Consider the following 24,563-nt stretch of genomic DNA (forward strand, 5'->3'; position numbering starts at 1 on the left):
GACATACTGCATTATTCCTTGTTCTTAAGCTAACTCACAAATATAGTATCCAAAAAAAAGCCCCTAAATATAACCTTGTTCTGGAATTTTTACTTTCCAACTGCAGCACAATTGTGGGTCTCTGATTGACACATTGATTTATTCCCAGCAAGGGTCCTGTAATTAATGTGACCTTTTGATAAGGTGGGAGATATGGGGTGAGACAAGTGCTCTCATGAGAGCTATTAGCAACTTCTGAGCAATTGCTAATGGTAGAGAGTTATCTTTTTTTAAATACACTTTGGAAGATAATTGACAAACCATGATAATGAGTATGTATAGGGAAGGAAGGCGAGCATAAAAGAGGTGCAGGAACTGCTAATTACTCCAAAAGAGGCAAGCTTTAAAAACTGGATAAACTACATTTTGGGCTACGGCCTCAGGAATGCATTTAATAATCCCAATAAAGTGTAAGAAAAAGAAATAGGCCTACGTGGGCCAAAAAATAAAGAAAAGCAAAATTCTTCATCTATCTTAAGAAGCCTTAACTCTGCCTTTACACAGCACAACAGGTGGTTTTATTTCTTCTTGTCAGATGGTATTTGTACCAAGGGAGTTCTCCTTTCCCTTCCCATCTGGTTCTACACAGTGATATAACATAATACCAAGATGACAGAGTTCTACTAATGTTATTTGAAGATTAGTTCTGTAACAGAGAAACTAACTTGGTATTTCCATAATCAAGATCTAGTAACCAACTCCTGACAACCAAACTACAAGTATTTACTTTATGATCATATTTTTAAAACACAAGGTAAGATTAAGCTGACCAGTAGTAAAAAAAAAAAATGCATGAATATCTGTCACTTGGCAGTCAAAAGGATATTTAAGTTCTGTTTTACTTCCTAATTGACTGTACACATGTATCATATAAAACCAGATTTGTTTACAGTTACTGTAAATAAATACATCTCAAATGTGATATATCTCATTACAGACACAGCAGTTTGTGTGGAACACAAAATAGCAGAAAAGGTTGTAGGAACATAAGAGGAGAAATGAAAACAAATGAAAAAAAGAAAAACTGTGAGGAGACTGCTTTCAGATCTAAAGGAAACAGTAATCTGTGACTATAGACAGGAAAAATTTGGTCATCCAAACAGAAAACCAAAAAACTCCACCCTCCGGTGTATACGGATTTTTTTTTTTTTTAATATTCAGACTGCCTACACACACTCCCCCCCCCCCCCCCTTTTTTTTGTCCTTTACCAGTTGTTGTTTAGGTCTGAAAGCAAACCACTTGACAAAGCTTGTCTTTTTGGCTTAAAACATCATAAGACTTTGGAGACTGAAGGAACAGCAGAGGTTTTCAGCATTTCTCCAACACTAATTTTGACAGCAATGGTGGATAGCCAGTAGCAAATGGCAGTAGATTACACACCAAAACCTTATTGACAGCAAGCTTCCTTTGGGCAGTGAGTCTTTATGGAGTTGCATGCAAAACTCAGCTAAAGCAGGGTGCAGTGAAGGAATTGGAGCCACAGAGCATATTTATACCACTTGAAAGAAGAAAGCATACAATAATTTCAGTATCTGTGAAGAACAGGTGCTGCTGATGAATGAACAGCTTTTTAGAATTCGGAATTTCTCAAATAATTTATAAAAATAACAACCTATGTCACATCAGGATCCCCAATTAATACTTTCATTTCAAAATCAATGATTTGTGAGACGGCACTGTATTCACTTTATAAAATTAAAATTGAAGTTATTCTCACAGCTTAAAAATTGCTGTACAAAAAACATTAGTATTTATCGCTACTCTTCAATATTTTAGACCTTGTACATTGTTTGTTCCTACATATATATACACACATACTTTAACACTTCGGTTTTACCTAAATGTATTTTAACAACTCAAGTGTCATGAGGGAAATAAAGATCAGAGATGATGAGTGGGTAAAAAGACAGACATAACCACTGTGTAATTACTGGTTTCTAAAAATCTCAAAACTGATCCTTTCACATTCTTCTAACAGGAAACATTAATAATCTTGTTGCAAATCTTCTTCTTCCCCCAAAATCTCCTTTTTTCATTTATTTACAGAGAAGATAAGGCTTCAGACATTTATGCTAACAGACACTGGTTGTTGCAATTCCAGCCCTCTGGACTGCGTAAGGTATTCAGTCATGGATCATGGAGGAGACAAATCTGCACCCAGAATGCAGAGTTGAAGAAACTTAATAACACGCAATAGTTTGAGACCTGCCAAGAATTACATCAGGGATACAATCATCTACTTTTTGCAAAAAGGACACAAATCCAAGACACAACTGAATATACCTGGAACACAGGATACAACAAGGGAGCTCTACCTGCCTGCACATCGGTGCTTCCACGTAACCTTTTCACCTTCTGGTCAAAATGGAAAATCGTCAAAGTGGTTCCTTTCAACTGCTGGTCAGCACTGCAGGCAACGTGCTGCATCTGACTGCAATGCTGGGGCTGGTACCCCATGCCAAGTACAGCCACAAAGGTGTGCCTTGTGACGTACGCCCTTCACGAGCAAACAGCAACAGCACCCTGTGGCAAGAAAGGAATCTGAAACGCAGCCAGGAATCGTTAGGATTTCTTTCTCTCAACTTTTCCAACAACAAAGTTGCTGCATTTATAAGAAACAAACTAACAAAACAAAACACCAACGCAGGCACCTTAGTTTCCCTTCCTCCTCCTCACCGGTAACTCTGTTCCATGAGAAATGTTAAGGAATTTGATCACAAGGCAAGTGAAATAAAGGTCATCAGTGCTCACTTATCATCATCACAAGAAGGCCTCAAGGTATTATTTGCCTCACGCTGAAGTTTCTCAAGAGAAAAACAGCACACATATACTAGGGAAATTAATCTTACTTTAAAATGTTTGAAGTGGCATGCCCTTTTGAGTTTTTGGTGAGGCTTTTTCTACTCCAACAAAAGCCAGGTATTTCTAACTTTAACGTTCAATTTACTGGCACTTGTATGGGGTGTGGGCACCCGTGGGTGCAGGTGTATGGCTGCGTTGTTGCTGCATGGGGCGATGCGGGGGCTGCCCCATGCTGGCCCCAACAGCCCCACGGCAGGACACAACTGGGCCCAGCAGCCAAGATGGTGGCGCCTCGCCTCAAGGACAGCCTGGGGAAGAAAGGAAGGCACAGCGCTGCCCGGCAGCGAGTAGAAAGAAAGAAAGAGGGAGAAACAGCCCTGCCAGCACCCCACATGGGGGAGAGGAGGAGGAGGGCAGGAGGGGCTCCAGGCACTGGAGCAGAGATCCCCCTGCGGCCCCTGGGCAGGAGGCCCTGCTGGAGTAGACACCCACTCTGTGGCCTATGAAGAACCCCACACCAGTTGCCTGTGACAGCAACTGGTAAAAGATCTCTGGGTCTTCATCTCGAACCATAAAGCTTTTCCAGCATATTTACTGTTGAAGAAGGGGAACGAGAGTGGTTGGGTGGGCGTCTGACAGCTGATGAAGGTCAACCCACCACCACCATTAACTTAAACTACATATAAAATGCTTATTGATAAATATTTAAACATATGTATTTTAGTTGCTTTGCTTCCTTTTTAACTTGGATGACTTGATTACTACACCTGCTCTTTCATGGAAAATTTCTTTGGTTCACACTGCATTAGTGCAAGCATCCTTCCCTGGTGTTTCTCTTTCCTTCATTTTCCTCTGGGATGAGTACCAGGATGATGCAGTTAACTTACATCTCCCAAGAAGCCTAAGCTCTCTCCCTCACTACACAAGCACGCCAAGAAATAGGGGATGGCAGTCTGCTTTAACACACACAGCATGCAGCTGGTGCCAGAACAACTGGTGAACAGTTAGCATGAGCATCAGAAACCTCGACACATGTGCACGAACTAAAAGCCATCATTCAAGGACATTGCAAATGGTCCAAACCACCAAAAGAGACTTCGATGCACAATGGCAATAAACTGCATATGCATCACCAGAGTGTACTGAACACACGAACAAAAGAATAAGTCAGAAAAGGCAGAAGCTGCAACAGAAACCGTAACATCTAGCAGAGTTGCTCTATGAAACACCACTGGTCACATGTACATGGCTCTGGATTAGCTACATTTCTTCTGTTTTTATTTTTTCCCTCCTTTTGTAATACATTACATTGCTTATGACGTGAGCCTTTGCAGGGAATAAAGTCTGCAGCCCTATACAGGTGTTAGTTCCAGAACCAGAAATAGTTTAACTGTGTCACTGGTGCTCATTAGTACTGCTGAGAACTGCCGTGCCAGCACAGTCATTTTGCTGTCGGCATTCATCTGCTGCTGCACTGTGCCATGCTGATGCTTCGGCCTGCTTGGAGCTAGCTGGGGACTGTTTGTGCTGTGCTCTACTACACAGTGTCAACGTACCCTCAGGGTCCAGTGCTGCTTATTCACTTTTCCTAATAAGTGCTAACCCACTAATAATAGTTCTTGCAATTGTTACAGAGCAAGCAGTGCATATCCATCCTGCAAATGTTTCCTCACAATTTACCCGGTGGCACTCTTAGCTGTATCAAAATCTATCCCTTAGCCATCCAAAACAGTATAACAGAACATAATGGAAAAGAGTAGAAAGATTTTGACTTGTGTTCCCCTCCCCCCGCCCCTTCTCCCCCTTAACTGTTTCTTTCTTTTCCCTTAACTGCTTACTTGCAAAGCCACTTTGCATTACGTTTGGGTAAGGAATTTCACCAATAAAAATATCCTGCTGAACACTAAGCAAAACAGAAACACATGAGAACAAAAAGAAGTTTAAAGAAAAAATGTCAACTCCCTAACCCTTAATTCATGTTACCAGAATGCAAAGCAATTATGATACCATGCTAACACTATTATCATTAGTAGTAATGAGAAAACTTCTCTAAGTATCAGCAGACATGCAGTAAAAATGTATGAGAATAAGCATTTTAAGGGATTAATAATTCTAGTAACCTAATCTGCAACACAATTAAAAGTACCCTATCTAGCAAAGGGATATTAGTCTTTTTTTAAAAAAAAAGAAAGATAAAAAAAGAGTAACTTAATAATAGTCAGTGTTCAACCACAAACATTAAACATTAACATTTTTACGGAAAAGACCAAAGATTTCCATCACAGAAGGTATAATCCAAATGCAAGGAAAGTGAGACATACGAAGAGTTCAGAGCTCTGCTTATCTCCCATGCCCAAGAGTATCGACATCTCCCTAAAAAGCCCGTATGTATTCTTAAGAGGCCTTGTACATTAGCAGTTTCAGACTGAGATAAAAGCATACAGAGTGAAGAGGAAATAGAGAAAATGCCATTTAATAATTGCTAGTCACTTACAGAATACATTCAAATTTTAGAGCAATGAGGAATGCATAAGGACCTGAGAATCATTAAAAAAAAAAAAATCACTCAGTTTCTTGCACACCTTTTTCTGTTCATAATGAGTAACATATCTATTCCTATGCCAAAAACAGCCTCTTATTTTTTATTGCAAAATTAGAAAGGGGGGAAAAAAGGAGACCATAGAAGAAAGTCAAAGATTTTAAATGTTTAAGGTAGTAGAAAAACAGACCTGGTGGAATATGATCACAGGCAAAAATAAAAAATAATAATAATAATTAAAAAAAGTGTATGAAATCTAGCTCTGTTTGCAGTTAAAGGCTATAGCTCTGTTAAGAGCACCAGAGAAACCCGTCCTCTCAAGTCTGTGAAACACTCTGTACAGAGCTTCAGAGACTACTGAATTAGGAAATTCCCCTTGGAGGATCACTACCTCAGAGCGCATAAAGACCCGAAGAAAGCAAGCGTAGGATTTGAAAGAAGACAGAACAAGGATGTTTGAATCTATTGCTTTGTAGGCAGGGAACATTCAGAGCCTCCTGATACATCTACATGCATGAGCTTATCACAGAAGCATCAAGAGGAAAATCTTAAACCGTTACTCATTTGCAGCAGAACTTACCTGGTGCTCATTTTGAAGTCTTTTCAAAGTATCTCACTCCAACAGATTTCACATTTCAGACGTTTAAGCTTTGCCTTTTTTTACCCCCCAGCAATCAATTATTTGAAAGAGACTGTCACCATTTAGTCCTATTACTCTCCCCCTAAACCCCTTCTGCTTGCTCAAGTTCGCAAAAACCTCCTCACTCCACTTATTCCAATGAATTTATAAATACATCACTGAGAAATGAATGCTATGAGGACAGTTTGAGCCTGATATCTTGTAAAGATAAAACAGTTAATAGTTAAAATGGTTAGTAACACAGAATTTACCCTGGATCACAGTCAGACCCAGGCAAGCTCCACTTCCTGAGGATCTCCTTAAACGCTTCCCTACCAAACCTAGAAAGCCTCTAGCCACCTCCTGCTCAGGTATCAAGTTTCTCCTGCTACTACGAAGGCCTAGGTCCAGAAAGGTGATTAGTTGTTTAGATTAGACTGTTGGAAAATGGAGCATATGTAAGCAGTAAGGCATTCTACCACACAGTATCTCCAGCAGCTTTTAGTGGTAGGGAGACATTTTTAACAAGCACTGAGGAGGTGTGCTGTATTCAGGAGGCAGGCTTAGTAGGTCAGGCTTAATAATGTGGCACACAAGTAGGAATAGTTAAGGTTATATTCGAGTATTCCTCTTCATGGGATTCTTATGACCCCCTAATTACATTCTCACTTGAATGAATTTTAAGAAAAGTAATTTTTATATTCTATTGCATCCTATATAATGCTGTGTTCCGACACATTAACAAGTACTATGCTAGCTCTTGGCACAGGACCATGCAATTCATTCAGCTTTTAGAAACGGATGGCTATGAAAGAGAACTTGACTAAAAAGCATGTACAGGTAGCAGCAAGTAGCAAAATTCAAATATTTGGAAATTCTAGAATTAGAGTAATTGCTAAGGAATTAATTTACAGTCCAAAACCATAGAAATAAACACATGAAAATAAACTTGGCTTACTTGCATCCACCCACATTGTTGAAGAAGAAACAATGAAGAACACATGCAAGAACACCAGAGCTAGCTGCCTGCCAACTAGCTAAAGCTTATTCAGTCCAGCTGCAAAACACAGCACTGTGCCCATATTAGTGTTGCTCTGGACCAGAACCACAATGTCTATTGCACCATGTGGCCATACTGCCTCAGATCTCTGCTACCTATAAGATTTCTACCCACTTTCCACTGCATAATTTAAATGCTCAACAGTCTGGCTTCTAACCTTATTAGAAACATTCATGAGCTACCTTGGAAAAGCCACACAGCAACAGCATTCAAGACACTGCAGAAGAAGACAGACTTTTAGCAAACTCTGCCCAGGTGCTGCTGCTTTCTTGCAACTTTTTCTTCTCTTCAGAGACTCCCCCACTCTATAATCCAGTTGCAGCATTACAGCTCATCACCGTGACTCTCCCCACCCCTTCGCAGCATTACGTCAGGCTGAAACCTGGTCTATCCCACAAAGCCTCAGCTGCTCCCAGTAGACTGAAGCACTCTCTCCATCCCACCTGGGTTTTCCCTCTCTTCTTATAAGGGAAAGCCAGTTCTCTAAGAACAAATAGACAGGTACAAGCCATCACACCACAATATATGAAATACTGCAAATATTATTCATATCAAAGATTAATCTCCAGGGTCCCAAAGGAATATTGCCCAAAAAACTTCAGTGACAGACTATCAAAAGAGAGAAAAGGAAAGAAATAATAAGTGTCAAATGGAAAGAGGGGGAGAAGGAACAATCTAACACCTCACCTTATCCCCAGAGGTTGATGATGACTAAAAAACAAAAATAAAAAAAAACAAAACTAAAGCTAGTCCCTCTGAGAACCAGGTGCTTAGACATTGCCTCATTGTGGTGATTTTCATTTCTAATCACCCAATGATTTCAGCCCTCATCACCTTCTCATTACATTTTTAGTAAGTGATTTTATGCTTTTTCCTGGGCTCTCACTCTCAAAAGACCTTCCCATAAAGCCACTTCTCAGTTCCCCTTCAAGTATCCCCATGAAATCTTTTCTTGATGTAAAGCTTATAAAAATATTAGCAATGGCTAAATAGGTGATAGCTGTGGCCCCAAATGATCCTGTGGACAAATACTCTTTACTTTTCTTGTGTTTCTTGATCTTTCTGTCTGTGCCTTATTTTCAAAGACCAGATACTCTCTTGGCAAGCACAATCTTCCAGATAGTTTGCACGTTGTCTAGCACAGAGAGCTGGTAATCTCCAGGCTAGAAAGACTAAGCAATTTTGCAATGCAAACAAGTAACAACCACCACCACAGCATGAAGCATGGTATGCAAAGCCTCCTTATCCTGAGTAAACTTACTCAGGCTGCAGATGGTGAATGTAAATCACCTGGATGTCAATCATCCCATGCCATCATCCCACCCTTCATAAACTACTTCTCTGTAGGAATGCAGCAATTTGCTTCTTTTTTCTTTGAAACAAATCTTAAAACCATTTTTATTTATTTATTTATTTATTTTTTGGTTGGTAAACCTAAAGGGCCTAGTAGCTAGCATGCTATAATTAGGAGAAAGAAGTTTTTCTCCTCTCTTCCCAGATATCTGACAATGCTCCTTCTGCAATTAGGTATCGAATGAATACATCTCATAAGATTACTTTTTTCTGCTTGGGATTGGATAGTAAAATTGGAAATGACTAATAAGATTTACCCTACTAGGAAGTATTAAACCCCAAACATTTAGCTGGAAAGATCGATTTACCAATCTGATAAATTTTATATTCTTTGCAGCAGACTTCCAACGGGCACTGTTTGATGGGCTTATTGTCAGCTGAGGATCTGGGTCCTATTGTTGTATTTTGCTTTTTTTCCACAGTGTCACTAGCTGCATAAAACAATAAGGGGGGCTAAAACAAATAGTCTCAGTATTAAGTTCTGCTGACTTAATTAGTTTTTTGTTTTGGTTTGGTTTTTGGTTTGGCTTAGAAATGTGAAATTGTCTTTCACCCTTTTAAATTCTTAGTGAATTTGGGGACATTGCAATCCCAAGCAATAAACATTATTGAAAGAAATGCAAATGCAAACAATATCATATCATTAGATCTTTAGGTATTAAGTTAAAGTAATTAGTCTTCAACTCATAGTAACTATAATATCACCACACAGCTCTGCTACAATGGTTTAATTAAACCAAATACCCACTAGATTTGAAGTCTTAATAAAGATGAAAAAGATCAAGGCCACAAAGTTTGAAAACTCTAAGAAAAGCAAAAAACTCAGGTGGACAGTGGTTCACGTTTAAAAAAGGTGCAGAAGAAATAAGTGACCAATTTTCCACATCAGTAAGCTGTGAATCACGTAGGAGAAGCTACATTTGAAGGGATGAACCCAATTTATGACCTTGCCTCGCTTCCAAATTCCACAGAAGAGTTTCACCACACTTGTTACCACACAAAGAAATTTTTAATTAAAACAAAACAAAACCAGCAACAGCAGTGAAACAACAGAATTAGAACTTTTGTTTCAGTTACTTCCTTACTCCTTGTGCTGCACTGTGTTGCCAACATTTTCCAGCTTGCAAACACCACAGTGCTTTCACTGGCTTTGCTGGGAAGAGATAAAAACAATCATTAAAATAAACATTTCATCCCTAGCTAGCCAGAGCAAAAGATAACTTGAGACTTCTTAGGCTAAGACAGTGGAAAACAAAGGCAACTCTGGAAGTGGCACAAGTTGATCTAGGAAGCTTGCTTTAAGTACACTGATCAAAGGAGATACAACTACAGGGCATAGGCTATTATCTTTTACAGTCTGTTTTGTTTGCTTCTTTTAATAGCAACTGGATAAAAATCCCACTCATAAGCTCCCGTCTGTTCAGCCAAAGCAGAGAAATATTCTGCACATAGATCTACTTCTGAAAATTAGGCTTATTCTCTAATTTTTATACTGTATCCAACTGTTTTGAGCCCTTGCATATACCCCCAGTGATATTTCTGTCACAGTCATACAGAGCTGTATGTATAAGCACAGAGAGTAATATTCACAAATGCTTAAGTGCCAAAAACTCTAAATGTGACCTGAAATTAATTCCCACGCAACACACAATGAAAATTCTCTCCATATGGTCAGGTTTCTTTTTTATTGCTACCGTCAGGAACTTGCAGCTTATACTAGTACAGTTTGTGGAAACCTAACATCGTCCCCTAAACTCTGAAAAACTCTACTCAAAAAAAACGAAGTTCTATTCTAAAACCTCATTTCATATCAAATGATCCATTTCGATATACTACAAATGCTAACATATATCAAAATCATAGTCATTCAACACGCTGCTTATTTTTAATGCTATATTCTTAAATATGTGTTCTTTTACATAAATCAACGGTGCAATGTAATTTCATGCATCACCAAACTAAATATGTCCATCATTCTTAGTATTTTATTTCACCTTTTCAGTATGTTGTGTTTTGAATTTTAATTTTTCTTTATACCCTAACATAATTTCTTTTGAAATTTTTACTACATATTAGGGTAGATTCTGTAACTTTATCTTCAAGGAATTAGAACACAGTGAGTGTCTACGCAGTTGTGAATCTCTATTCAGGTAGAATTTAGCTATATTTATAGAAAATATATCTCGAGCCAATTTTATGTATTGTACATTCTTGTATTGGCTAGTAAGAAAAGAAGAGTATAGAGGTGGAGATGAAAAGGTCAACTAAATTTTGAAGGAATTGCTGTGGAGAAGGACAGAAAAAGTAAGTCACTACACAGATTCCTTAGAGTATGCATTTAATCTGTTTTACCATTTGGACTTTTTCAAACAGTATTTTTTTCTAATTTAAAAAAAGGCTACACTTCTACGCTTGCTAGCTAGGCATGAACGCAGCTCAAAAGCATATCCTTGCTATGCATCAATCTAAGGAATGGTTTTTGTTTGGAAACAGATTTTAATAACCCATACATGGGATGGTCTCAGCCACTGAGAAGTTACTCTAGGGAAAAATGCCTGGATACTTCGGTTGCTCTAAGACTATGCATAATAATACATTAAGATTTCAACTAATGACATTCACAGCTACATGCTCTGCCGTAAGAGGTAACCTTCGTGCAAAAAAATGAGCAGTGCAGATGTTCTGTGTCCCTCTGGTTGTTGTTGTCTGGGAAACCTTTTTTTTTCCCGTATGCTTTTTTCCACCCTTAGAGGTTTACTCTTTATTTTTCTAAACCCTTTCAGTCTACCTCTCCCTAAATAGTTATTTTAGAAAAGACAGCTTGAGGAAGAGCATTTATTAATACAAGTTATACAGAAAATGCATTCAGCTCAGACACTTCATAATATTCAGTAAAACAATACTCATTATCATGTATTGTTTCCTATAGAGTAGTTCAACAAATACTTGAATAATTCCATCTCCCCCAAATCACAAAAAGTCTAAGTGTGCAGGTACAGCAAAATTTCCTTCTGTTCCTTGTTTCATCAAATTTAAGCTAAAAAGAGTATTTTTCATTTCTTAACTAAAGTATGTAAATAACAGTGATAAACAGCTGTTAAAGTAGTAAGAGAAGTCAGTACTCTGTGTAGAGTACGGTTCTGCATGCAGATGAGTACTTCATCAAAAGAATTATCACTTAGCAAGATGGCGAGGGCAATAAATCAATTATCAAAAATATCTGTATTCTAATCTGGTACTTTGCATTATTTAACATTTTCTGACACAAAATATATCTTAACTCCCTTTTTTATTCTGTGTCCATTAATCCCCTCATGTAAAACACAAAAGCCAGTGACATAGCAAAACACTGCTGAGATTAAGATTTAAATGAAAATCAATGTTTCAGTTGGCTTAAGAACTAACCTCTCTGACTTGCTGAAAGGTAAGACGGGAAAATAAAGTCCACAGTTCCATTTCATGTACAAACTTGGGTACTTTTTTATTCTAAACTCATTCCAAAGAATACTGTAATGACTTAAAAAACAAAAGTAAAAAAAAAAAAAAAGTGCCTGAAGAATGATTTCAGTTTTACTGAAATATATTAGAACATCTCCAGGTCAAGCATTCACTTGCTTTAGCACTACCTGACAAGCTACTCTTGCTGAAACTAACTTTGTATGCATAATTAATTATTCAGTCCCATTTTTTCTTCTTTTCAGAAACTTATTTGGATGCTAAATTGAAGAACTTATTCGTGTATCCTGGTTAAAATCTGGGGAATCACTACAAAGCTGCAATTATATTAATGAACTAAAAATCTTATAAACCTCCATGACTGTCACTTACTCTGATTTTGATATGCCTGATATGACACTTTCTCTTGAAAGTAGAATTATGAAAAGAAATAGTCTCTTTTAGCCCATAAGAGCTTTGTGCTCTATTGCTGAAAATCCACCAATAAATCTGAGGTGCACACAACCCATCTCAAAACTCCACAGAAGTTTCCCTGTAATATCTTTGAATATAGAAGACCTGAGTGTGTATGTTAAAGAGTCCTGATTTAGTTTGCATGTTAATATGGTGCATGTTTTCTACACCTATATAAGAGAATTCTTCCTCTATCCTGTCCCCATAAATGATAATAAAAATCATATTCTCATCAAATTAAGATGTTACATCTTCAGTTAAAGCCTCTGAGAAAACACCAACTGAGACAACATCTACTGGCATGAATTGGAGTGTACACTTATTTAAGAATACCCATTACTGTCAAATATGATGAATCAGTCCAATGGCACTAATTTTAATGCTGCTAAAATTCCCTCCCTTCTGATTTTCTCTTGATCACCCTGTGTCAAGGGACAAACAGTAATAGGAAATATACTCTGTGAATGACCACTGCAAACCGGAAAAAAATAGGTTAATTGGAGGCAACACTAGCATTGAGCAGCTTTCTCTAAGAGGGTATCATCAAACTGTACCATGTTACCTCTTTAAGTAGCCTATGGGATAAAAGAAGGGCTTAATTAAAAATCCAGTTTAGTATATATGTGTGAATGAGGAAAATTCTACCAGACAGCAGAAAACTCGAATGTTTTGGCACTGGTTTAAACATTCACATGTAAAAATCTGATGCTGAAGTCCTCCCTTTTTTTCATTTGATTTCTATGCCTGCCTAAGGAATTACTTTGAAGCTGTGTAAAATATATACAACACTGTAGACATGCACAGGAAGCAGCTGCTTCAGACCCCCAAATAATGCCAAGCTCATAAACTGAATGCTGACTGCACCCCTCCACTACTGCATTCCCTCCTGTATGTCCAACTGAGACCCAGGTAAACTACCCTGGGAAGTAATGCTGCGTGTTTTCCAGATGGAAGACAACTGTATCACCATGCTAAGGTTTGTTTTTACACCAGCCTGTCAGAGCTCCCAGAGCTTTCCTGTCCTTTTTTCTACTACCCTCACTAATAGTGTTATTGAAAAGCTGCTGAACGTAAGGAAGTTTTTTATGTTGAATCTGACTGTAGACTGCAACATCAATTTAAATGCAGTGCACCATGAAAGTCATCTCATCAATGTACTTCTGTAAAAGATTTGCACAGGGAGGCTATGTTGGAATGTCCTATAAACTTGGGCTCCAAATATTTCACTTCCAAATAGAATTTGAGGAGAACTTATTATATTTATCCTTTTCCATTTTAAGAATAACTTCTCCTTGCATTAAATCTCTGCTTTCTTCTCAAGTAATATGTATATTATTATAATGTGATTTGCATAAAAAGCAGTGAAAAATTCTTCTCTATTTATTTTCAAACAGTTTCTTTTTCATCAGGATAGCATCACTGATTTAGGCAGAATTTAGATGTACAGACTACTGACTGCTACTGTGCAAGTCAAATTTTGCAGTGTTCAACAGAACAAAATCCTACACCAAGACGCCTCTATAAGTAACAACTAATTTCCCTCCATGTCCTAATTTTTGTCCCCCTCTCCATGACATGAAAGCATATTACAAATACTTCCAATAATGCAAAGACTGTGTTATCCTTCCCAATCAAAGGGTTAGCAAAACTCTATTATGTTCTTAGGCTCCTTTAGGGGAACATAGGTGCTTCTCTGCAAATGCTATAAAGTAAATAAATGTAAAATTGCACTGACCTAGCAAAAGCACAAGCAGAAGTACCCTCCAACACTGTGTTACATTGTTCTATGAAGAGCTGACATCCTTTTGCACAAATAGTGCATTAAAATTACATATTTTTAAATAAAAATGTAGAAGCAAATAACACATCAATAAAATACTAATTGCTAGATGTGAAAGATGGGTTTATAAATAAATATACCGATGTATTTACAGCTAATTAGAAAGAATGTTGCCAAAGAAATTACTAGGGAAATAAAATTCTGTTTTTGTGGTGTTTAACAAAGACAGATGAACTTGAAGAAAAGTACTTCCAGAAACCATTCTGTTGATATTCATATTACCACTTCAGTTGATTTTAAACTATTACCTTTATTATGTTTGTTGTACTAGAGTACAAAGAATTCAATTTCTTCAGCAAAGCAGAAGCTTTTAATTTTACATTTTACCCCCAAAAATGTACTCCCTCTGTAAATAGCTTTTATTACCATTACAGTACATGTGAGAGGATGAAATTACTTAAATAATTTTGTTACACATCTTTAACTTGGCTAGTCCAGAACACTTCAGTAAATTAAGCAACTCTGCATCCCTGGATGGGCTTTCTTATGTAGTCAAGTTGTAATAAATTTCTCAAAATATTTTGAATCTCAAGACTGATCACTAAGGACAATTCTCTCTTTGTATCCATGGGAAACATGCTATTTTTAAAGAAAGATTTCTAGATAGCTAAGATGAATACTGAAAATGTCTCAAATACGCGATGATTTAGAGCATTATTTTAAAGCCTGTCAATAGTAATTGGGGAATGAAAAGGAATCAATAAAATAAATTTCAAAGTTCGCTTTCATTAGAATATACCGTATCCTTCACACACCCATCCTGTTCATTTATTCATAAATATTTCTCCTTTTGCTTTCTATGGAGGACCTGAAATCTCAGTAATATTAGGAAGAATAACCTCCATCTTCCAATAGTAAGCATGTGATTTCCCATGTCAAGTCCAGCTCAGCCCTCTGCTATTCCCCATTCCTCTGCTATATAGTTTCAACTAGAGTCATCTACCATTTCCTAGTGGTAAACAGTGGTTTCAAAATTGCAAAATCAGATGCTATTCCAACTCTTCTCTACACAGCATTTCAAATGATGCCTATATTTCTAACTGCTTTCTACCCCACTTGTACAATTCTTCTTTTTTCTTTTTTCTTTTTAATTACATGTGCTTTGAAAAAAAAAGTAAAAAAAAAAAAGTAAGAAAGAAATGGCATTTTAAGTTCATTGCATTTGGAAGCCTGAGAAATACAGATGTAGAATACTAAAGTTGTTAAGAAAAAGTTAATACTTACTGGCTTATTGGAGTTCTAGAAGTATGAGGAATACAATGACAGCAAATTAAGGTGCCATACTCAAGAACCTATTTTCCTATCAGTCCTTTGCCAGAAATGGCACTATGCAGTTCAACTTCTATTTGCCTGTTCTGCCAGGATCCTGAGATGAATTTTCCCTCTCAAGTACTCTATACCAGGGCTGAGCTCCCACCTTTTAAGAGATGCTATCAAGAAACTACTGATGTCTTTTCTCCACAACTTCTTCCTTTAGCTACTTGCACCACCCCTGTTTGGCACATAAACTCTTCCTATCATGCTTTTGGACAACTTACATGCTTTGACTTAAGAAGACCAATTTGGTTTGCAATAACTAATCAGCTTTGCTGTGGAGTACTTACATAGTCCTTCTAGAAAGTAAGCTCATGAGGGGCTGGAAATGCACCAGACTATCATCAATGAAATACTATTTATTGAGAAGTTTTACGTTGTAAATTCCAGAAGGAAGTTCTTTCTTTGCTGTCTGAAAACACATGAACAAACCAGGAGGGCTCCCTCAGCTATGAAGCAAAGGTTCTATTATTTAAAGTTAAGTAACTTTTTCTCCAAACTTGGTTTGTTTTTAATGTCTTACAGCAACTCAAAAAACAGAATATGTAGAGAGATTTTCTATAAGGAAACATGACTTACTGTGTGCACAGATTAAAAAGAAAATCCATTTGAATACTACTGACTCATAATGACTGACAAGAAAGATGGTCAAGAAAAGGCATAGTTAAACTTAAACAAGGCATTCTTGGTTCTGATTATGGTTCTTAACCTTGATAGTTTAATAACACGTGGCTGTATTTATTACATTTTTGGTAAATGCACATACTTAGGTATATAGTAACAAAATTATTTCTTCCTGAAATACAAAAATATTATATATTAGTAAATAACATCATTGGTATTAAAATATGGTATTTAATAAAGGCATAATGAAAGGAAATAATTCAGACCTTGTTCCAGAGCATTTCATAAGCAACCTCAAACTAGTTTCACTGCTGAACATGAAATAGATTGGTACCTATTATTATTATTATTGAAAAAAACAGGCTTATGTTGTTAAACAAGACACTTTTTCAAGAACTACTACAAAAATAATCAGCACCAGATGGAATCATTTTTATGCCTGAGCTGCTTATATTTCCAGGGCCTTTAGATTTGACCTTGGATTTTGGTTGAGGGGTTGGGAGGGTATTTTGCTTCCTACTTCCTCAATTGCAACTTCTAATTCCCCTAAGGTGAACAGTGAAAATGTGTAATTTAAGCACATGAATATATCTAAGCCAGATATATAGTATATCTAAGTCAGACAATACAGAATGCATGTAATTTTAAACAACAACAAAAAAAGAGTTTACACAGTACTTGTACTCAGATGTCCTCTGAGTCAGTATAATTTTCATTACATTTTTATTTTCCCTTTGGTTCTTTCTTCATTCAGTTACTTTCAATTTGTCATCACAATAAAATGCTCTGTAAAGAAGCACATTAGCTGCATCAAATGGAAACTTTAAAACGTGTGGGTACAAATCTCATTTTAATAAATACGACTGCGTTGACAATACACTGACAAATGCTGTTGCTGCCAGCTTTATGTTGTGATTAATCATGTCCTGGATAAGAGCTTAAACCGGCTGATTTCAGTCCAAGCTTTGAAGGCAACCAGGCATTTTCAATGACAACTGCCACCCTGGAGAAGTGTATGTATTTAGCATTTCTCTCCCTCTCCCTCTGATTCAAATATAACTGTTTCTTGTAAAGTATTGAACTCTTGAGCTGAAGAGATCTTCTTGAACCTCAGTCTAACAAACACTATCTGTGAGGCTGGCATGCATTTTTATCAGCTGAGCTTTTCCGCATTCCCAACACCCATCCCAGCACCTGGTGTAATAACAGCAGGAATACAGAATTCCAGTGAATTCCCTGGTTGAAAAAAGTGAGGTACCTTGCAGATGATGAGGTATCTGCTGAAACCCTTATGGATTTATTCAATTAAAAGTAATACTATGAGATTCTGACTAAGGTCTGTGAGGACAAGTGAATTTTATTTGGGATAAGCAACAAAGTACTTTAGGTTTAAAAACCTTAATTTGTTCTATATGTTGTAGAAGATTAGCATCCTTCCTGCAGTACAACTGCTTTATGCTCTTAAGTAAATACACTGAACAAAAAGCAACACCTGTTCTTTGATTACTTGCAGATTGGGTGACACTGTTTGTTCATATAATGAGAAAGCAAGCTTTTCTAAATTCTATTTCACGTCTTACAAAATAAAATTAAAGTGTAAGCTGGCACAGGAACCTCATGGTCAGAGACCCCAGTTTGAAAGAAACAAAGACATTTGGCAATTCATTCTATTGTTTTAATTTCACAAAGCACCCAAAAACTAAAAGTGCTTTTTTTTTTAATCTTTTTGATATGGCTTAAACTTCAGAGAATAACAGACGTGTTGATGTTTATGCAGTTCAACAGTGAGTGGCCTCCATTACAGCTAAGATCAAGAAATTTATCTAGGCCTTGGGTAAAGTACACATAGAGAAACACAAAAAATGTGAGCCATACCAAAACTGAGGAATGGCTTGAGTTCAGTACTGCCCAGAGTAATTTGAGTTCCCAAACCCCTATGCTTCCCCTACAACCATAATTCTAGCTGTACTTATTTCAGGAACAGCTTCTGTTAGAGAAAATGTAGAGGCTTTATACAAACAACAAAAGATGATCAACTCTGTTGTAAATATGAGTATTAACCCCTTGTTAAATGAGAAAATGAGACCCATGGTATTTTAAGTCATTTATCATTTACCATGTCACCTGCAGCAGAAGACAAGCCTTTGTTAGTACATCTTTCCTTCTTAAGGGAGATCATTTACTTCTAGTGAAAACAGGAGAGAACTTAGTGTAAATGACCACTGCAGAATTATCGTTTAACTTTTTTAGGTGGCTAGTACTGAAAGACATGTCTTACAATAAAATCTTAGTGAAAGGGTCCTAGCTTCTTTCACCACTGCTGTTCCTCCCTCTCTTCTACCAAACAAAACAGCCTCAGTTCTGCTGTTTCTGCTACATCTGAATACTTCCACCCACTGCTTGTGCTCTCCCATCCAGACAGAAAGATAAACACAACCCACCTCTCACGTAGGTTAAATGTCCCTGTCTTGTTCTGAGAGACATCCATGAACAAACTGCAAGGCCTCATCCTGCTAGCTCATGGTCTGAAAGCTGCATTAGGAAATGACAGCCAGAGAAACGAACATTAGGGTGAGCCACATTGCTCCTGGCAACAGAGGAGGGTGGCGATCATTTCCCCTAGCTTCCAGAAACTCTTGCAGCACAACAGGTTTTTTGGGAAGCTTAGGCCTTTCAAACAGGTCTGTGCCCAAACTGCAGAAGAGATGTAGATGTGGGGTTTTTGAACTTCTTGATGAGTAAAACACCAAACAAGCACAAATTTACCTCAGACATCACACAGAGCAAGAATGACAAAACACATGCTCATAATGCAGATCAATTAATAGCCAGGTGTGGACTATTATAATCTACTCACATGAAGATGATGGTGAGTAGGCTTATGTCTGGAGATGGTTACCAGATGTCCATCACCTCTCCTCTGTGGAGGGCTCCATTAATCCCCCCGCCCTCTGGGAAGAAAGCTATTCAACAGTAATAAAGCTGGCTTTGTTGCTAACTTTCCAGAAGTCTTCCCTGTATATAAAGTAGCATACGTTTTACTTTATGCCATTTTCTTAGGTAAATGCACAGGCTGGAAAAGCTGTAACCTGATTTATCAGAAGTAGCTCTCTTTTTTGATCACATAAATCATCAATTCTACAAGGTATATGTACATACTGGGGAGTGAAACTACGTATATGACAGCAAAATATTTTTACACAGCTCTCTTTCCTCTGTTAGATTGCTACATCCTTTGCTATTTTAACTGTCTTGCTGCAAATCCACTCATTCTACGTGGTCAGGTTGCTAGAGAAACAGAGGGGCAGAATTGATAGGAAAGTAGACACCAAATAACTCCCTCACCCCTGCCCTGAGCATTACATGATGCTGTGTGTGCATCTTCAGCTGCACCACTGCATGCCTCTTGCTGTTCTTTACTGATATTTAGCTGTGAGTTGCCTATGGCATCTTTCAGGTTCAAGCATTCAAAAGCACAAAATAAGAATCCTTCAAATAACCCCAGCCAAATTTATAATGAAGCCCCATCAGCTTTCAGACGTAGCTCTGATAGATGTAACTGTTTTCCAAGTGACTTTGTAATTTTGACTACATCATTTCGTCATGTATCACCCATATTTCTACTAAGGCTTTAAAAAGAGATTTATTTTTTTTTTTAACATTTCCTTCAATAACCTAGATGTTTTCACAGTACATTAACGGACAAAATTTCTTCACTTGAGTTGCAGTAGAGGGAAAGAAGACCTACAAACAAAGAGGACAGAGGACAGTATTACAAAAAAAAACACAAACTTTGTTTTGATGGATGAAACAGTTATCACACTACTACTAGAAGAAGAAAGTGGTCTAATTAGTGCTTGTTGCCACTGATTTCATCTCTGAAATCAGCACGAGAACAAAATAACTACAGAAGTTTCAGAAATAAATATTTATTTTGCTGTTAGGAAAAAAAAAAAAAAAAACAAGCAGTAACAAAAAGAAGCAAAGTTTAATTCCCCATCTTTACAACTTACCTTTACACACTACTGATGGGAAAAAAAAATAAATAAAATAAATAAAATAAAATAAAATAAAATAAAATAAAAAGAAGTGATGAATGATCAAGTTGTATCTTATGCTTTCCTTTGTTTCTAAAACTGACTTGTGAAAAACTGAAGAAAAAAAGGACGTTTATGTTGCCTTCAAATTTGAATAACATTATTCCAAAGCCAGAATTAACTTATTTTTTTCTTTTACTACAGCTCTGAGTTACAGACATTAATCCAGGGTCACAATAAAGGCAGATTTGGATAGCTGTAGGCCTTTTCTTTAGCTGAAAAAAATCTGTCTTAGGCATTTCATTTACTTCTTTTTTTTCCTTCATCTTCAGATTCCAGTAAATTTTCTGTTTAGCTCATGTTGATATTTAATACAATCTATTTACAAGCAGCTACTATTGGTTTTCAACAGCAAGTTAGAGCTCAAGTCCCTAACCGATCTGAATATCAACCAGGAAAAAGAGTTAACATTAAATTATGGAATGATCATAAATTATTTTAATTAATTATACACTGTATTATTTTATGTTACATTCTAATTTTATTCTTTTGCTTTTAACACAGCCAACTGACCTCTTCCTAAACTCCAGTGAAATGTAACATCCAGTTTTTCGTCTTCTTTTAAAAAAGAATTTTCTAAGATTGTGTAAATTTCCAGACTTAGTTTTTCCCCATCAGTTTTAAACTATTATACCTTGATTACTTAGACCAGTAGGCAATTATGGGATGAAAGGAATACAGCACTGCAGATGATTTCCTGGATCATTACTCCCACAGTTCTGTTATCATTGGCAGAACTGCTCAACAAATAAAAATGATTACCACACATATATTACATGTAGTTGTGAAGTGTCCAACCGTTATGTTCCAAAAAAAAGTCCTTAAGTTACACTTGCAAATATGAAGGCTAAGATTTTCAAATCAATCCTGTCTACTGAAGTTTGCAGGACTTTTTTATTGACTGTAGAGAGATCAGCATCATAACCCAAATTAGATGATTGAGAAGCACATTCTCCCAATACAGAAATTTTGAAATATTTTGGCTTTGCTTCTTAATAACATTTACTTACACCTCTAACAAGTGTCTTTGAAGAAAGTAACAGAGTGCAAATATGAATATATGTTTTGAGCCTGGAAAAGTTAGGTAATTAATTTGCATCAGCGTACATGCTGCTGAGCTTCTTTCTTCAAGCTACAAAATTAAGCCCTTTCTTTAAAATTAATCTTTTATTGAATCACAGAAAGTGGAAGATCACCTGCTACAGTGGGATTTCAAATATTTGAATCAATGGCAGCTCTAGTCCAGTAGCCTTTTGTGAAATAGTTAGCATGAGAGCTATCTGCAGAAAATAAGTTTACATTCCCTTTGTGACTCCTCTGTCCTACCTATGAATTTCAAAGGAAAGTTTATCTTTTTAATTTTATTCTCAGAAATAGGTCACAGTGACTTCTAGAAGGCTTAGCATTAAGAAATCACTTTTCCTTTAGGAGATACAAATCTTAATGAAGAGAGCCAAAAATGTCTTACTCTTTAGAATAGGTTTATTACTGATTTATCAGTTCATTATCCTCCTAATTTCCCCATTTATAAATCTGGAAAATCTGATTAACTCTTGGACTATCCTCATGTCACTGTCTACGCAATATTACATTAAATCCTCTGATGACTTACCAAGATCATTTCCCTGACTTTCCTGAACTCTACAGATATTTTACGTGCCCTGAGGTAAAAAAAAAAAAAAAAAAAAAAAAAGAACACTGCAGTATAAAATGGAATAAAATGGACACAAAAGTACCCTAAAACTACTTGACACCACAGAGCAAGTAATCCTAAAATCTTTAGAAATTCACTTTAAATAACAAAAATCATGATATATTCCTAGAGATGTTCATACATGGGGGCTAAGCTTCTCCGTTATGCTGGTACTAACATCTTTTTAAGGTAAATGCTACCAGAAGCTGTCAAACATTATTTGTTCTTCTAATTTCACATCCTAATATCTCTCTTTCAGGAGTGGAAGAAGATGGGGAAGAGAAAATGAGATAAATTTGCTTCAAAGCCAATGATTTCTTCCCCCTATTTTACTCCACTCTTTGTCAAAACAAAGTCCCTTCTAAGAGAAGACAAAGGGGTAAAATGTCTTGGTGATCCAATACAAATACATTTTAATAGTACTTTATCATAAATAAGAACACACATTAACAGTTTACTCCTCACACTTTAGAATTACAGATAGTTTTTCAACCCAATAACTTAAGCTGCTACATTAGGACTAAACAGCATAACAAATTAGAGTCATCTCAATTTATTTAGTTTCACTTCAGGGATAGTAAAGTGCTTTGCCAGCTTTTCCATTTTCACCAATCTGAATCATTAATTGTTTTAAATATCATTTACATTTTCTGATGAAAAGCAATACTTAAAATTTCATAAATAATACGCATACATAATTTGTGTTTCAATTACTGAATTTATAATCTCTCTGAATGCTATTCAATGCATTGCTAATGTATTTTCAGCCAATAATTTCTAAATAGATGGCTTTCTAATATATACATTTTTCCACTGCAAATACATATTTCAAGCTTTTCCACATCCCGTAAATACAAATAAATACAAGTTCTTCAGTGAATCGATTTCAGGATTTATGACTAATTTGCCTTTTTATAATGCAATTAGATTCATGCTTTCCCCTTCTTCATCCTAGAGTAAATGAAAATGTAAGAAATTAATCTTTTTTCATTGGTCAGAGTTACACTGAAACCACCAACCAGACTGGAAACTAGAAACAAAAGTTAAATGTTATTACAATGAATCTGTTATATTCTATAAATATGATAGGGTTAGTTTCTTGCTCTTTCTAGCCAAATAAGATGCATCACATCTGCACTATGTGCCTCTAAACCATTTACAGAATTACTGGAAGCAAAATCAAAACCACTTTTGCAGTGATTATGCACAAGTGCATTATCCCTACTGACCTACAAAGGTAGAGAATGAAATATTTTGGTCCAAAAAATACTGAACTGGACATACACTAGGTTTAAATTGGAAGCTGTATTTGGAATAACTGATAAAAATTATTTAAATATTTTTCTTTTACCTCCTTCCCACACCACTAAGTTCTGTCATGGTTTTAGAAAACAGCTGTTTTATGGGGACCACCAAGGGCCAATGTATCAAATGATCTCCAAGTCCATTTTGTCTATTTGTAAAGATATTAAGACTGATTCAGTACATTTGGGAGAGGAGTATCATAAGGTAATTGAACTGATCTGTACTTATATTGAGGGGGCCACAATTAATAATGACAGACATTATTACAGCTACTTGACCTGGCTTAGGGACTCCATCAGATGGAAACTATTTTAAGATTGCATGGGGTCTCTACTATTTGAGTGCCTAGAATAAACAATTCCTGAACACCTTCCACCTTTTGCCATCAGAACAGCGGAACATAGCCCCTTTTCTACTTTTTTTTTTTTCTTTTTAATTATTAAATGCTCAGACTAGTGTTAGTGAGGAAACGGTGAATGTTTATTAGAAGTCAGTCAGGAGTCTCCAGAGATCAGGTAGATGAACATTTATAGTGAAAGTACCATTCGATAATTTTAACTGAAGGCCTTTGGCAACTAATGCTTAATTGCTCTGGTCTGTTTGAACCTTCAGTGAACAGTGTTTCCAAGTAATTCTCTCAATTTAAAATAAATGTAATTGCTAACAAAGCCATATGCAACCTGCACAGTGAATGGTTCAGTGATTAGTGACTAGAATTTCACTTAGGCAACGATTCATAGTGGAAGCTCAGGCTATCAAAATCATTCATATTTTGCTGCTCACTACAAGTTTCAGGCACAGTCTGTGTGGATTAATTTTGCTTCTGCAAGACAAAAACTAAGAGCAGTTCTTTTTACTGATGGAATTTACTATTGTCAAATCAGAAATCAAGCATCATATGTTTTATTTGTGAGATTAAATATTATCCTCCTTTTATAATCTAAAGAAATACTTTTTTGTGTGTGATAGGGCTACCAAAATTTAAGAAAGTATGAGGTGACATTTCATAGTTTTAGAAAGCCTACCTTCAAATCAATCTCTTCTTGTCTGTGTATGTTTTATAGAGAGTCTATTAGAAGGTTATCACAAGTCAAAATGCTCATAATTTCTCTCATTAATATCTCTCATTCTGTATAACTTTTCGACTATATACCACCATTCAAGCTTGAACACTGACACACCTTTTAACACTTCTACTTCCAAAGGAAACAGTGGGAGCTCTGCACTGAAAATCTCTGTTTTCATAGATATGAAAGTTGCATATGATCTGTATTTAGCTATTTATTAATGGTAGGCAAGGGTAGCTTCATTTCCACAAACTACAACGTTATTAAAAACAAAATCCCAAACCACTCTACATATTTTCTT

General features: G+C 36.4%; 1 protein-coding gene across 40 annotated transcripts in view; it reads right to left on the minus strand.

Annotated features, from left to right (window-relative positions):
• LOC310893274 (uncharacterized protein) overlaps window positions 1-24,563 on the minus strand; it is a 101,959-nt gene that overhangs the window by 71,652 nt on the left and 5,744 nt on the right. For 6 of the 40 annotated variants that reach the window (XR_014578867.1, XR_014578869.1, XM_083821977.1 and 3 more), the window contains exons 1-2: window positions 7,243-7,734; window positions 5,962-6,035 (exon numbers count right to left, since the gene is read on the minus strand). The exons of 1 other annotated variant lie outside the window; for it this stretch is intronic. Coding sequence is in view for 12 of the 39 variants with exons in the window: in XM_083821989.1 (XP_083678115.1) it covers window positions 7,243-7,385 (143 nt within the window). In the remaining 27 variants the exon portion in view is untranslated. 33 more of the 40 variants (XR_014578861.1, XM_083821986.1, XM_083821984.1 and 30 more) reach the window with 19 other exon arrangements.

Source organism: Anser anser, assembly GCF_964211835.1.
Source record: "Anser anser genome assembly, chromosome: 2".
Taxonomy (NCBI): domain Eukaryota; kingdom Metazoa; phylum Chordata; class Aves; order Anseriformes; family Anatidae; genus Anser; species Anser anser.